The sequence below is a fragment of the Falco rusticolus genome, chromosome 14, assembly GCF_015220075.1.
Source record: "Falco rusticolus isolate bFalRus1 chromosome 14, bFalRus1.pri, whole genome shotgun sequence".
In the NCBI taxonomy this organism is placed as follows: domain Eukaryota; kingdom Metazoa; phylum Chordata; class Aves; order Falconiformes; family Falconidae; genus Falco; species Falco rusticolus.
The window spans coordinates 333,290-349,690 of NC_051200.1; the positions used below are offsets into that span (position 1 = coordinate 333,290).

Sequence of the window (16,401 nt, forward strand, 5' to 3'; positions counted from 1 at the left end):
AAACAAAAGATGCCCGATTGCACACTGGGAACACAAAGACTTTTATAGATCGAGTGGTCAAAGCAGCAAGGTCAGCAGAGTCCCTTTCTTCAACAGGATTAAAGGTGATCTCCCCTCTTCCTCCGATGCTTTCTGTAATCCCCTCTACAAAGCCTTTCCTACTTGCTGCTGGCTTAAGCCTGAATGTTGCCATTCTGTTACAGAGCTCAGGCAGGAGAGATTGCAATCGCAGCAAGGATGCAGGGAGGCAGAGTGCATGTGCCTGGGAGGGGGAAGGAAAGCAGAGAAGACAACCACCCGCTGCAATCCAGCAGAAAGGTTTGGATCAGCCGTGCAGGGAAGCTGCTGTCATGGCAAGGATAGAGACATCCCTGACTACATCAAGGGGCTGGGGACAAGTCACTGCCTACACTGCCACAGGGTGAGGCTGGCCCTGAACCGAGAATGCACAAGAAAGGTGAGGAAAATAGCTTGAGGGAGCAGGGTGAGGTTCAGCGAGGATGAGCGCAGGGCATCTCGCTGTCCTGAGGAATGGCAGCCAGGCAGCAGCCTGCAGAGACAGTCTGAGGTGGGATGGCTCAAAAATTACATGGGAGACACAGGTGTGAAAACAGCAGCCACTGCCCTGGGATACAGAAATGGAAATATAGCCTGGAGACAACCAAAATAACCCTTTCTTCTCTCCTCAGAGCACTGGAAGGAGAGCAGAGTATTGCCTTGGCTGGGGAACTGCACCGGTTCAGAGCACTGCATCTCCAAGGAAGTGTGGACAAAAGGGGGACAGTCTGGACTGCAGAGAAACCAAGGACTGTGCTGTGAAGAAACCTGGGAAAAAAATCCCCAAACTAATACTGAAATTATCTCAGCCCCCCAAAAAAAGACAAGGGAGGATGGGCTGTCTGCAAGTATGCTACAGGCTGCTGGAGGGATGAGCAAAATAACTTTCCTTCGGTGTCCACAGCGGACAGAACACGGCAGAGTTACAGGCTGAAACTGCAGCAGGGAAGTTTCAAGTTGGACTTGGTAAGAGCTTCCCAGTATGGAGGAGCATGGGATGCCAGATGCTGGGAAAGAGGCAGCATCTCCATCGCACATTCAGGGCTGGGTGGGACAGCCATTGCCACAATGCATCTTGAGACAGACACCCATGGGGGCTGATCCCTTTCAGTCTTCCTTGGCTGGCACCCTCTGTTTCCACATTCACATCATGGAGTGCCTGGGTGGCTCAGGGAAGAGCAGGATGAGAGAGGCTCTCCCAGGGTTTCTGCCCCAGCTAGCAGCTAATTACACAGCAAAATGGGAATACAGCAGCTGGAGGCAATGCCTGGAAGTCCTCTTTATACAGCAAAGATCGGGAAAACACTCTCACGTTAATAGGAAAAGTAAGGCTATGCCAAAGTGCTTAGGAGGAAAGAGAGACTCAAATGAGTCTTGATTTCACCAGCAGGCTGAGCCTCATCAGCATTGCTTTGGGTCCCCAAATCACCCCAGCACCCCTTTATTCCCCTGGACAGAGGGGCCCTCACTAGCAGCCCCAGCTTGCACCCAAGCCCGTGGAAGCTGTAGGCACACCCTCCGCAGCACGGAAGGCTTGCCTGCAAACATGGCACAGCCCCAGCTCACCGGTGGATGCGGCAGCCCCCAGAAGCATCAGTGCTGGGAATGACAGCCCTGTGTCCCAGAAAGCAGCGGAAAGCACCTGCCTCAGCCCTGCACCCAGATGTTCCCAGCATCACTGCCTGTGCCTTTATCCCCCTCTGACCTGCAGGCTGACTCAAGCTGCTTGGCTTCAGTCCCAGGATGGGGAGCTGCTACAGCCAAAACACATCCGAGGTGAGAGCACACCCCAATATTAAATGCTTGGAAGCAGCTATGGAGATTTTATATTGCTTCCTTAGCAGCACCTGCAGACACCCATTGCTTCCCTCCTCTCCATCACGCTGTGGAGAGGACTTCTGCTCAACCCAGCCTCTTCTTCCCAAAAGGAAATAGTAAAAATACAATTAATACAGTACAAGCACCCTGGAGATGAGAAGGACCCCTGCCACAGCTTCCACACCTGCCTGGGGATGTGGTTTTGATACAATCTGCTGTTACGTGACCACAAGTCCCTTCTGGAGCTGGCCACGAGGCCAGCTGGCCCTGCTCCACGGGCAGCCCTGGCTGCGGCACGCTGCGCCGACACTGCTCTGCAGGCACAACCTGTGCTGCCTTCTGGGCCTTCCCGGGTCGCTTGTCACTTTGATATTCAAGTGCTCTGCAAATGCTAACTAGTTTACTTCAACAGCACCCCCAGACAAGAGAAAGGAGGTGTAACTAGCTCAGAGTTTCACAGGGAATTTGAAGCACGAGGCATCACAGTCAAAAGGATTTGTTGTTGCTGGGAGCGCAGCTGGAGATGCCCCAGCCTTTGAAGGCAAGGTGCAGGCTATAGCACGCTGAGTATCCAAAGCAAACTCTCACTAATGCCTTCCAGCTGCAGACGAAGTTTTGCAACACTCGTCCCCAGCGCGTCCCACCTGTGCACTAAAGGGAACGGGAGCCGCCGGCAATGCCACACCAAGTGCAGGAGGCAGCTACGAGAGGCACGACTCTGCTGCCCCTCCCTAGGAGCCCAGCTGTGTTTGCACGCTCGGTGTCACCCGGGCTTTGAGCAAAAGCACCTGCTGTCCTCTGTGCATAGAGCAGGCAGCAGGTCCTCCCTTCCTGAGCCAGCCCAGCAGCCTGTGTCTCTTCCCAGCATCTCCCAGTCATGCCACCCTCTCCTTCAGACCCCGGGGAACCATCCCCGTGTCCTCCACCACCTGGGACTAAGCTTTCTGAATGAATCCAGCCTCCCTTCAGCCCCTCGGCGTCAGCAATGCTTCCCACCACACACTGATCTCTGTTCCCAGGGCAGCCCCCAGGGAGAGGACACAGGAGCAACCCACGCACCCCACCACTCAAGCCAGGAGCTTCCCAGTGCACCTTCCCCATGACTACCCTGCTCCTCTGATTGCTCTCACCAACCTCCACTTGCTGGCAGATCTGGATCAGCTTGGCCATCTGGTTTTCCAGTTCGCTGTTGCGTTTAACCAGGTTAGTGAGATTCGTCTCCAAGGTTTGCTGTGAGTCCAGAAATGGGGAAGGAGAAAGAGAGAAAACAAAAAGATCAGTAAAGTCAGAGGACTGTCCCCTGCCCCCTGTTAGCAACCAAGACCATTTGCCACCCAACATGGTGCCTGAGGGAGCGACAACTTCAATAACTTTGGGCAAAGGCTCCTGAGTTACTTGGAAGCTCCTGCCCACACGGGTGAGTTGTGTGAGGGCTTGGCCTGAGAGGGGGGAGCCACTGGGCTCGGCACTGTGGTGGCCCTGAGGATGTCACCAGCTGGAGGTGACAGCATGGGCATCTGCCCCTTTGGAGATGGTTTGAGAAGCCGGGGTGGGCTGTGTTCCTGTCGCAAAGCTGTTTCTCCTTTATTCCCTGGAAAACTTTACAGGTAGCCAGAAAAACATCAGGAATATCTAAGTTTCTCAAAAATGTTCTCAAACCACTAGCTGCTGCTGAACCCTCTGACAAGGCAGGAGACACTAAGTGTGATGCTCCCCACGTTTCTACCAGGAAAGAAGCCAGCATGGCTATTTTTGTCATCAGTTTTGTTTTGCACAAGGTAAGGAAGCCAAACAAGAGCCTGTCGAACCATCAGAGTAGAGTGACTTCCCTCCCTTGCAAACCATCTCTGCCGGAGCAAGAGGTACAGGTGGAGAGGCCAACGTGGCAGCCCAGCAGAGCCATGGCACAGCTTGCCCTGCACCGGCAGCAGGGCAACCCCCTCCCCAGCTCCCGCCAGGCTGCCCAGCTCTGCCAAAACCCGGCTGAGCCCAGTCGTTCCCTCCCACCAGGTCCCACCTTTTTATAAGAGTATGAAGAGCTATTCTGCCTTGATGGCCAGCCTGGAAGCCTGCCTGCTCCAAACGAACTGCTGTTTTCCATCCCTGCTCTCCCCTCCTCATCCTCTGCTGGTACTGGAGACAAACAGCCCTGGGAGAAGGCTGTGGTCCCCGCCGCAAGCTGCCTGCGATTCCCTTCCCAGCTCCGCTGCCTTTTGCTCCTGGGAGTGGATCGCTGCCAGTGGATCACTGCCCAGGCTGTGATCACCTGCTTTGGTGCCCACAGGCTGCAATATTCATGGTGCACAACGGGATCCAGCAGAGCATGGAGAAAGAGCCCGTTTGAAAAGATTTCGATACCTGTGGACACACAGTGGACTCGTATATTTTTGGAGATCAATAATTTCAGTGACACCGCATTTCCATTAAAATATGTGGTTCCACTAAGAGGAAATATTTTATAACTAAGTGCTCACTACCTGTTGCAACGCTTGTTGGGAAAATGATATCATATTAATATTTTAAACTTCAGGGCTGGAAGAGGATCCCTGTGGTGTTTTATTCATCCTTGGCTAGAAACTGCAGTCCAAGGCTTTCATCAAGACTCCGGCAGACCCATAAACACGGCTCTTCTCTGCACGCACAGATAATTTGGGGGCTAGTTAGCCAAGAGAACTTGAATCATAGTCTTGAAGCACAGGCAAAGCATTCATTCCTGAAAAACCACTGGCTCCTAAAATACTCTGAGCTTGTTTGCAATCCTGAAAATTGCTAGCCATCGGCGGGTGAAGCAGAACACAGAAACAGGACTGAAAAACGAAATAAAACCCAGGGTGCCTGCATTAAGTGGAAAGTGCTTTGCACAACAACGTTGTATCGACAATGAAACAGCCAGCTGCTAACAGTTCCTGCCACCCTCTTCCCTTGTAGCTCACTATTATTAAACATAATTTGACTAAAGCACTGAACATTTAACTTGCTAATTGTCTTCCTCATCACCAGCTCGATGGCACTGAAGTTGCAGCTTTGAAATTGCAACCGATCTGCTTTAATGTTCCAGGGCTGTTGATGGAGGGCAGGGAGGAGAGGGAGGGGAGATGAGCTCGAGATACACACTTTGAAGCACACAAGTCCAAAACACATTTGCAGCATCCCAAGTTTTCCAGGGGACAGCATCACTCCTCCCCCATCCATAAACACACACGACACCTGCCCCTGAGCCTCCACCCCTTCGCCAAGCCCAGGCTGACACTGCCATGATGCTGATGCTACTGGTGTTAACTGGCTCCAGCAGCAAGCACCCGCTCTTGCTGCTCCCTGGTTTTGGAGGGCTGCAAACCCTTGTGCAGCGCATGAAAATGCAGATGGAACCATTTCCTTCTGTTTGATTTGCTGAAACAAATAAAATATACTAGAAGCTTTCATTACACCAGCTGGATATTTTGTAGGTAGTATATAAATTACAGCAATTGTAGGGGTGTTTTTTAATTGCATTATAACATGCTCATATTTCCCCAAACATTCACCTTCTGGCCTGAAATACAGCATCATTGATATCTCTACAGCTGGGGAGAGAAGTGAGAAAAAGAGATAAGAAACATCACCATGTCCTTCAGCAAAAGTCATTGGTGCTCAGGGAGATGAAGGGGCTGGGCCACCCAGGCGATGGAAACCCGTTTGCCCGGGGATGGCAGGGCCAGAGAGGGAGAGTGCACAGGCCACCCTGGGAAAGCAGCCAAGCCCTTCCCAGCCCGAGCCAGCTGCGGCTGTATGGTTTGCAGCGCACCCTGCCAGGACCAAACCTGCTCTGGCAGCTTTGACAAAGCAGCTCAGCAGCTGCACCCCATTTGCCCACAGGTGACCAGCTGCAAAATAAATACACTTGGCCCCCAACTGAAGGAGCTGAATAACATGGTACTGATGTGCAAGCACTGATGTTGTTATTTTATCTAGTTGTGTGCATGATGAGCAGCAACTTGATTTTCCTTTTTCTCCAAATATCAAACAAGCAGTTGATCTAAATACGGATTTCTCTATTCCTGTTTGTAAATAGCATCAAGGTTCAGGGTTCAAGACAACTTTAGGAATTATAAATATTAGGCTTCCTTTTGGTCCTCTGCGCTTTGCCAAACATGACCCTGCCTGTCCTGGCAGGATTGCATCCTGCACTCCCTGCGCTGCTGGGAGCCGTGCTCCATGGCAGGTCCCCACTGCACCCATCCATCTGGAAGCTGGTCCACACTGGGAAACACAGCTGGCCACTGGGAGACAGGAGCAGAGCAGCCTTTGGGCCCCAAGTAGGCTGGCAGGGGAAGGGGTCCCCACTCGGAAGCATCGCACAGACCTGGTGGCCGGAGTGGCCGGAGCTGCTACATGATGGGGCTCCGAGTCCCATGTGCTTTGAGCCACGCAAGCCTCCAGTCCTCTCCCCCAGTGGGAACCCCTGGGCATGGGACGGGAGGACCTGACGTGTCCTATAGCTGGGGGAACTGGGGGAAGCTTTAGGCACGGGAGTGCAAAGGCTACTGGTTGCTGCTGCTGGTGTGTGCTGACACTCACTTGCAACCAGCCCCAGAGCTGCTTGGATGGGCGAGCAGCACAGGAGGCTGTCATTTGGCTCTGCCTTATTCCAGGACCAGCCTTCCACATTTATCTTCATGCAAAGGCAGCCCAAACTGGAGAGCGCTCACTTTCAGTGATTTACTCAGGGCTTATTTCATTGCTCTTGTTCCTTTATAATTGCTTTCAATAAAGGACGCGTGTCCCTGCTCTGCTCCCTCCACATACCGCAAACACAAACCATGTGCCCATCACAAACACATGTGCATGCACACACGCACAGAAGTCAAACTGGCTGCAGAATGCTTCCCCGCATGCCAGCCCCAACCACTGAGGCTGCAAAGCGGCACCAACACGGGTCCCTGGATGCCTCCCCCCCACTCACCACCTCCACTAGCATGATGCAGGCAGGGGAAGGGCACCTGCGGCCACTGTGTGGGATTTCTGCCAGGCTGGGGATGCACAGCCAAGCCCTCTGCAGCTGAGGACGTGCTGTGAGGTCTCCCAGCATGGGGCAGGACTGCTTCTGGGTGTCCTCTCCCCAATCTGGAGCAGCACAGGAAAGCCAGATGCCACCAGTACGTTGCCCAGGGTATCTGGAGCCTGCCATGATCACTCCTGCAGGAGCTGGTCAGATTTTAAAACCACAGCTAAAGTCCTTGATGGCATCCTGCAGCTACAACACTGGATGTCCTGCCCCTGACCAAAACGCTGCTTTGCACTGAGCTTCTGCCCCAGGCACCCCTGCCTTTGCAGGGATGAGGGGCACTGATTCAGCCTGGCTTGGGAACACCAGTGTGGCTTCCCAGAAGCGGCAGCTGGCGTGGGCCAGCCACAGCCAGCTCCCAGCAGCACCAGTCCTGACCTGGTTTGCCTCCCTCTGAGGTTATTTTGGGGAGGGAGGGTGACGGGGTGGCTGTGCAGCATCCTCCCAGCTCCCCTAACGACAGCTGCCTCCACACTGCCAAACCGAAAACCCATGAATTGGCGAGCGCAGCACAGAGCTGGCTCTTCACCACAGCCACGGCAGGTCTGCTCCCACGCCGGCAGGTGCTCCCGCTCCATCTCCCCTCCCGCTGGGCAGCAAGAGCACTGAGGATGGGGCCCACTCACCCACCCGTTACCACCGTCAACCCTGGCAGCGACACATCCCTCTGAGACAATGTTTATAATCAATTTTCATCCCCCAGGAAAAAAAAAAAAAATCAAAAAAATAAATCCAGAGCTAAATATGATAAGCAAGTCAGCTGCCTGCCTTTGCTAAAAGCATTTCCCCAGACAATAGGGCAAGTGACAGGAAGACACGACTTGAGCTGCCAAGCGGCTTCCGCGCGCTCCCGCCTTGTGACACTAATGCATTTTAAGTCGCTTTGGAGCAAAACATACTGAGTAAAAGCTGAAATAAACTGCCAGCTTTTGGTGCCTGGTATCACCCTAACCAGCAGAGCTGACCTAGAAAATCAAATGATTTGTTACGGTGACGTTCTGACAGTGTTTCTTATTGTGCTGCAGAGGCTCTACAGCAGGAGCCCCGAGCTGGGCAAAGGGGCGCGGGCAGTCACCCCCCAGCCAGCCACCCACACAGAGGGGGACAGGGGCCGAGGGGAAGCATGTCACCAACAGGCGAGGATACACCCGAGGGTGTGACTCAGGGCACTGCAAAGACAACTTGTAACATCCCCCTCTACGTCCCCTGCCCAGTCAGAGCAATTAAGAGCAGCTCTGAACCTGTTCATCAGGGCTAAACCCTGCCCGGCTCTTTCTACGCTCACCTTCCCGCTGGCTTCAAAGTGGCTCCGGAGCAGCCTTGGAGTCCTGGGGGGTCCCCAGCCCACACTCTTCACCCCACGCACAGTGAGCACAGTTACCTCAGCCCAGCAAGACCTGGGGCTGGATCCTGCTCCGATGGGGAAAATCCACCACTGCGGTGGCCGTGCTCCAGTGTGCAAGGAGACAAAGGCGGGGAAGGAATGGGCCCGGAGCTGCAGCCTTGCTGGGCTGAGCGGGGATGTGGGAGCAGAGGGAGGACAGGTAGGACCACAGACACGTGCTCCTCCATGCGGCGTTTCAATGTGGACTGCACTAGCACATACTGTATCTAGTGGTTCCTTGGGGATTTAAATTTATGAGAGAAAAATAAAAGAAGAAAAACCCCAAGTAAACAGGGCTAACTGAATGTAAAATTCACAGCTGTTTGTTGGGCCACCGCCTAATGAGCACATACTGGATTTGCATTTTACTGGCCCTTTTTGAGCATCTTCTTTTGCACTGAGCTGACCAGCATTGCTGGCACTCATCTGATTACAGGGAGCAAACTCCTCTTCCATCCTGCCCCACAAGAGATAACGAAGCACGCTGGGTCTGTAATGCAACACCTCCCCAAGCTGGCTAGGCTTTGCCAGACCCCCACCCCCCCATGGGACACCATTACAGGCACAGCAGGTTCCCAGCAGCTCTAGCGTTTCATTACCGCATGTTCCTAAACCAGCCTAATGAGAGCAGACAACCCTGTGTAAAAATCTGCCCAACCACCAAAGCAGCAACACGTTATTTACTCCTCCTTCCCACCGCCACTCATGCATGGCTTCCTCCATTGGTGCATCCGTGGGGCTCCTGATCACTGCTGAGGATGAGAAAACACCACACGGACCCCCAAAGGCCATGAGGGTTTGGGCTTCACTCCTTTCCCCGACAGGTTTCCGAAGCCCCTGTGCAGGCACGGCCGAGCGCAGCCGGACTCCAGCGGCACGGCAGGTGAGGAGGCAGCACCCGGCTCCTGCAGGCAGCTCTGTCACCCATTGTGATACAGGTTTATTTCAGCAGTATCTGACAAGCGCTGCTGCTTTGGCCACTGGCTTGTAACACCTAGACCTTCTCGCCACGGAGGGTGCAAGCCTGTGGCTGAAGGAGGGACAGGGAACAGTCATCTAGATGCTGGCTGGAGAAAGTGCCCAGTGGGTGATCAAATGGCCTGATGCCTCTGAAACAGGAGACGTCCCAGTTAGCTGTAAGCCAAGCGCAGCCCGTCGGAGCCTGCAAGCCAAGGGGCAACCCTCCGCCAGCTCATGCCGGTGCTGCCCAGGCCATGCCGGGGGCACGTGGGGGCAGAAGCCTGTGCTGGCAGGGACCCCCCTCCCCAGGATGCTCCTGCCCCGATCTCAAGCCCTCGCTTCCCAAAGAAAGGCTGCCAGGTGTCCTCTTGTCAGGCTCCCTCTAAATGAGAAACGCACTTCCTCCAAGGGGAGGCAGCCAGGCTTCTCCAAACCCATCACCTAAGGAGACAGTAAGGTGGTTTTTTTACCCTTCACGTAATTGTTGTGGGTTTTACTCTCTGGACGTCGGTGCTGCAGGTGATTTTCTCAGCAGCTCCCCCAGGGCCTGGCTACACATCAAGGTAAAAGTCTTCATTGGAGCCCAAATTCCCTCACCCCAGCGGCAGGAAGGGAAGCGCTCCCTGCCCAGCACACGCAGGCAGGCACGTGGTCACATGCCTGACCGAGCTGAAGAGCAGCAACATCAAAAGGTTGGCCAAGTTGGAGACCTGTGGCCCCCTGCAACCTGCCCCGAGCCTCATGCCAGTGGCCGCAGGGGTGGGAAGGGTCTGCAGCCCAGGGGAGGTGCTGAGCAGAGCAAGAGGTTCCTGCCTCAGATGCGCTTACTCAAAAAGCGGCATGTGTCAGCCACGCTGTCCCTCCCTCGTAGGAAGGATATGGGAGAAATACTGGTGACGACAGACAAAGCTCCTCCAGGCAGGGACTGGAGGAAAGCAGGAGGAGCAGCAAGAGTTTCTCCTCACGCTCTGCCCAGGTGCTCCTGCTGCCCTGTCACTAGCCCATGGCCACTAACGACACCACAGTTAGGGGCTCCGAGGTAGGGGAGTGGGTAAGCCTCCTCTGCAGCAGCAAAGACATGGCAATGAGAATGGCTTGTTTATCATTCTCAGGAAATTCCTCTCCTCCCGCAGCTTCAAATGAGCTCTGAACTCTGGCAGGAGGAGAGGGAGGAGGGAAATTGCGCCGGCATTGCTCGCAAGGAGAGCTATAGCAAGCCTGTTCGATTTACACAGATGTGGTTCATGACCACTGAGGCAGCTGGAAAATCCTGCACGGCTGGAGCAAGGAGGCACTTAAAATGAAAGGACATGTCATATTTTCACTCACCCAGGTTGGTATCACTGTCAGCTTTGTATGACGATGCTCGTCAGTGCTGCTGAAGCAGCTCCAGTGCCATGATAGCTTTACACCTTGCAGGGAAAGCCATGTCCTGCAGCCGCTGCCCTGCGAAGCTGCTCACCTCTTCCAAGATTTGTACCACCACCCGCTTCTGCAAGCACATCTTGTCCTCCTGGCAAAGCCACGCTGCATGACAGAGGGGCCCACGCCAGACGTGGGGCTGGTGCTGCGCAAGGCTTTGGCTTTTTGGGAGGATGCTAGGGACAGCCAGCACTTGTCCCCGATGCCAGCTGGAGCTGCCAAGGGGCACCTGCTCATGGTGAAAGACCTTCCATAAACTGAAGGAGCGCTTCCCTTGCCTTTGTTTAATCGAACCCTGCAGCCTGGCAACCTGGGTGAGTGATACCAACCTGGCAGGGCTGCAGCACCCATGTCTGCCATGCCAGTGAGGCAACCCAGGGCTGCGGATCCCTGCATGGGGTAACAGCCAGCACAACCCTGGCCTCTGGGTTCTCCCCTTGGGACCTGCCCCGGAGACACTGTAATGAGGTGTAAAGGAGTCGTGCTTGGGGCAGGGGACAGGCACGCAAACACATGAGCCAGTTTCCCTCCTCTGGCCCCTGACCTCCTCTCTCCCTTCCCCAGGTGGCCCCTCCCGCACTGCATGCCCTCCCCACCCATCTCCCCACAACAGCCCGGACACATCCATTGGCAGCATCGCTGCGGCCTTCCACAGCTCTTGGGGCTGGAAGCTCCTGGAAAAGAGACCTTAACACTGACGTGACCCAGGATATCGTGCTACAAAGGTTTGCAGGCTCCAAAGCATTTCCTGCACCTTTCCCCCAGGGTGCAGCAGCTTGGTCAGGGCCCTCTCTGCCCTCTGCCAGTGACAGTCCTTGTCTACCAAGGAGGACAGCACCTCCCACAAACATCCAGCTGTGTACTTGCACTGGCACATCTTTCTGAAGCCCAATGCACTCCTCTCAGCCCTCCAAATGTGGCAAATGGCCAGATCTCTGCATGGTTTTACTGCTGCCAGGTCTGGGACCACTCCTGAGCATCGCTGCATCCCCATGGCACATGCTCACGTACCACGGGAAAACAACTGAAGCACATCTTCAACTACAGCGGCAATTTCAACATCTACCAACACACACATACACACACCGAGCTTTTTGTCTTCTTAAGGTACATCTGGTTTCTCAGCTAAGAAACGAGAGGAAGAAAATGTCCATGGGTAAAACTTGCTGCCTGTCAATGGCAGCAACCCAGGGTCACGCTCACCTCCTCCCAGAAACCTGCTCTTTGGCCTCGTTTCCCCAGAACACAACAAAATGTTTCTGCTCCTACAGAAAGGCAACCTGAGGAACGGGGTGGGGAGAGCACACTAATTCTCCTATAAATCAAAGCTATCCCACACAGTTCCAAGGGGGGGAAAGAATCACATGAAATAGTTTAATGTTGTCATTTTGCCAAAGCTGCTGATTAGTTGCAGACTCGGTCTGAACCATCATTTTGGCAAGTTTTGCTGTCTGGCTGCTTAGTGTGCACCTCTAGGACTCCACATTTCCCCTGTTTGCTCTTTCTTTCCCTGCACTACGTAACAGAAACAGGGGCTCTGCTTCTGAAAATATTCCTTAATGCAAAGATCCTGTAAGAGCCCTTGCACCTGCAAGTTCTTGGCATGAGTATTCCTCCTCACCGCAGAGAGAAGAGGAATGGCTCGCTGGTGATGGATAACCTCTTGCTGCTGGAGCTCATCCACACAAACACATCTCCCAAGGAACAAGCTGTTCCCTGGCAAGAAACATTGACCTGTTTTCCTGGGTAAAATGAGGAAAAGGACAAGAACAAGCCAGCTGACACCCTTCCCTGTTACGGGGTGACCAAACCTTCTCCCTAAGCCACCACGAGGTGCAAGGGCTCTAGCAGCAAGTCCGCGCGAGCACAGTGCACGGAGGGCCAGCCTGCCGAGGCACAGCACGCTCTCCAGCGCTGTGGGCAGTCTGCAGCTCCCGGGCTGCGTGCCTTCTCCTGGGAGCTGGAGGAGAAGACCAGGAGCTGCCCAAAGGACAGCTCAGCTCTCACACTTCCACCCAATACACTTCCAGCAGAGGCCAGTCTCCTTCACGCCAGTGACAAGTCAGTGCAGGGCACAGCACAGCAGCTTTTTGGGTGGTCGCTCTTCTGTGTCCTTCATCACTGACAGAGGCATCTTGCAACAGATCTTACATGACAGCCACTTCCAGGCTACAGAGGGGCTGGGGCATCTGGCAGCCCACATCCAAGACCCCAGATCCTCCAGGTGCCAAAAGGCACACGCAGAAGCACAGGGCTGCCTGACCGATGCGGGAGTACCACAGTATCTCTCCCTCTTAACTGGTTGCCAAGGAGGTGGCGGGGGTAACTGCCGCCTGCCAGCCAGGGAGACTGCAGGCAGTACTGGAGATCAGACGGCCTGAGAAGCACACGCTAACAGTAACCTGCTTCCACAGTCAGCCCTCTGAGACGTGCTGGCTTGACGGTAAGATGGGCAGAGGATGCACAGCGGCGTTCATCCACCCAAAGGTAGCTGACTGCATCTGTGCTGTCACCCAGTTCCCCCTACACTCACCAGAAGTGATGCTCGGGAGTGGCTTGTGCCTGAGGTTTACAGCTGAACAGGGCAGTGGAGCCACCCTGGAGCATTTGCTTCTCTGGATGTCAGGATGGTCCTGCCAGGATGCTGCCATGGTGGAGGGCTGGCCTCCACCAAGATGGGGTTCCTTTCTGGCCACTCCAACTCAGCAATGTGACAGAGCTCCAAAACATTAACAAGTTACAAATAAATCAAGAAATCAGAAGAACAAGTTACTGGTGATGCCAAAAAGCTTTGATTTGCCGGTGAGTGGCAAAGAGACAAACCTGGGGACCAGGCTGTACACGAAGCCTGGAGCAACACCAAGCCACCCTGCCATGCACATCACCCACAGAAGAGCCACACTGCCAGCACAGCACAGCAGTACGTGGGTGCACTCCCAGGAGCATCCCCGCATCCCGCTAATGTGGAGTGGGATGAAAAACCCACCCGTGCAGCCAGAGGAACATGGAGACCTTGGCTCTGGTGCAGTCAGGTTGGTCCCAGCACCTACAGAAGCCTCTCTGATCCACTTTTGGGCTGACCCTGACCACAGAGATGAGCCTGGAGCCCCAGGGGCTCCATCCCTGTGCCCAGCAAGGTCCCAGAGATCAGGTCACATTCAAGGTTGGACCATATCCCTGCTTCCCTCACCTTCCAGCCTAAAATCATCCAGCCACAAAAAGGAGCTAACGAAGCACTACAGAGCTCCCTCAGCAAACACTTCTGCAAAAACACAGCACAAATGCATACGGCTTATTTAGGTCCTTCAGTGCTTACATCCTTTAATCTTTTCAAAGTAATTCTTCTACTATTGGATATTATCACAGTTTTCTGTGTCGTTGCAGCAGTGTTGAAAATTGTTTAAATATTTTATTAAATTCATCCCAACTGTGACAAGACGGATTTTATTCCTGAAGCCATCTAACCACTATCTGCTTGTTTGAGCTGTCCTATTTAAATACTCCAAGACTTCACTCGACGGTTCAGGCTGCGTGCTTTTCAGCTTAAAAGAATGTGATTTTCAGACATCTTATTAACTTTGTTACATTTGATCTAAAAATTCCCAAACTAAAGTGAGTCCTGAGCTTATTTGTGTATCTTCCACTGCTTTTATTCCTTTAAAAAGACAGCAGAAGGAAAAGATTTCCACTGCTCCAAGCAATGCCTTTGTCCAGGAATTTTCCTGGAATTTCCAGAATGGCAAGTCATTCCTAGTTTGTGGCAAATCAGCACCAGGAGGTCTAGAGAGGTCATTTTCCAATGCTCCGCTGTAGGTACCACCAGCAGCTGTGCACCCCAAGGGGTGGAAGGGCTGCTGGGGAACCAACCTCCCCATCCTCCCCACCTCTGAGCCCACGCACAGGGATGGATTATGGTGTGCTAAAGGAGTTGGAACTGGCAGCAGCCCCAGCAGCCCCTCCGCAGGCATGGTCCACCCACGCCAGCCCCAGAAATCCCCAGGGCTCATCTCGGGAGAAACTCTGGAAGCAGCTCTGCCATCCCCAAGGGAACTGAGCATCACCTGCATCCCTGCTTCACTGAGAAATCCTGTCTGTCAGAAAAATAAGCCACTAATAACTACTCTGTTTCATTCTGCCACAGTTAGGAAACCATGAAAATTGAGGAGAGAGGCCAAGAAAAGAAAGAAGACACTGTGTTTGTCCACCTGCTCCTTCAACCTGAAATCTTCAGCCTTCGGTCCTTTCAAGGTTTCTTCCTCCATGCTGCACAAGTGACCCCGGACCTGAGCATCCCACCAGAGCAGCTGCCAGGGCACAGCGTGGCTGCCCAGTGCTGGTTCCCACCAGCCACCTCACCCCTGCACATATCTTCAGAAAAGCACCCCAAGCTCCAGCCAAGCGCCTGTTTGTAGCTCAGGGAGGTGTTATCAGACCCGGATGAACACTGGGGACTTTGAAACGTTTTTAAGGCTTCCTGCAGCTCTTTGTTTTCATCGGGGCTCACTGAGTTTATTGTCCTTTCATGTCACCGTGGCAGAAAGCGCAAGCAGCCTAGGCAACAATGCTGAATGCTCTCCCTGCAATGGCGCACTGGGTCAATGTGCTTGAGACAAGGGTGTAGGAGAAGGTTTGGCCAAACCAAATGTTTTCCATAGACTGAAATGGAAATTTTATTTTAATTTGGACCCATTCTGACAGGAGGGAAGGGTGGGAACAAACTCACTGGACTTGGGCAGTTATAGCATAAACTCTACAGCTGAACAAAGTGTTTGGGCTTCCCAAGTCTGTAATGGTCGGAAGCAGAAATCATTAACGGAAGACCAATCTCCCAATGTGAGACATCAAAAAGGAGTGTCTCAGAAGCACCTCTCTCCACTGATGAGACAGGACATCCAATGGACTGGCTTGGATGCAAGCATATCCACACATGAGATTCCAGCCTGGGAAGAACAAACCCACTCAGAATGATTAAAAATTAGGAAAACAGAACATAATCTCAAAGTTTTTCTCCTTAACAAGTCACAATTAGGAAAACACCCCTGCAAAATGCTTTATAGCAAAAAGGTGGGAACCTTCAAAATCAAGTGATTTACTATGTGCCTTCTCCATTCCCGCTCTCCCTGACCTCCAGGCGCTGAAGCATGTGGCCATGGCACCCCAGCAAGCATCCGTCCCCTTCCCTGCCCTCTCATGCAGGTGATAAGATGACAAATTTGACAGCTTGCTAGAAAACCAGCTTCATTTAACCAGAAAAGCAACAGCCTGAGGATTTTTCTTGATCACTCTCTGGAGGCTGCAAGGGAACAAGCTTCTTTCACCTCCCGGAGACACGGCTGCAGCATTTGTGTGCTGGCAGCAGTGCAGATTGCTCCTTGGGATACTCAGCACTTTAAAGACACCGGAGGTCAACAAATCCTGCTTTGCAGGGCCTGCCAGATCTCCAAGGGTCCACAAGACCCCTGTGAGGTGGAAGGCTTCCATGGCCCCATGCCCAGAGAGCTACACCAGCAGCATCTCACGAGCTGGACGGGGCAGAAACCCACCTGACACTTGGATCAAGGTTAGGCAGAAGTTACACACAACCAACCCTTGGAAGGCAGAGACTTCAAAGGACTTGCAACAAATCACAGCCTATAAAGCAGATTAACAACCTCAGACATGAAGAACATGCTGAGCATCTGGAGGACCCCATTCAGAAAGGCAAAGGAATAACTGG

At 53.4% G+C, this 16,401-nt stretch overlaps 1 protein-coding gene across 1 annotated transcript in view; it reads right to left on the minus strand.

Moving 5' to 3' along the window:
- Window positions 1–16,401, minus strand: part of MID2 (midline 2) — a 113,828-nt gene that overhangs the window by 33,362 nt on the left and 64,065 nt on the right. The window contains exon 3 of the mRNA XM_037408333.1: window positions 3,010–3,105. Within this exon, the coding sequence (XP_037264230.1) occupies window positions 3,010–3,105 (96 nt within the window). The remainder of the gene's footprint in view (window positions 1–3,009; window positions 3,106–16,401) is intronic.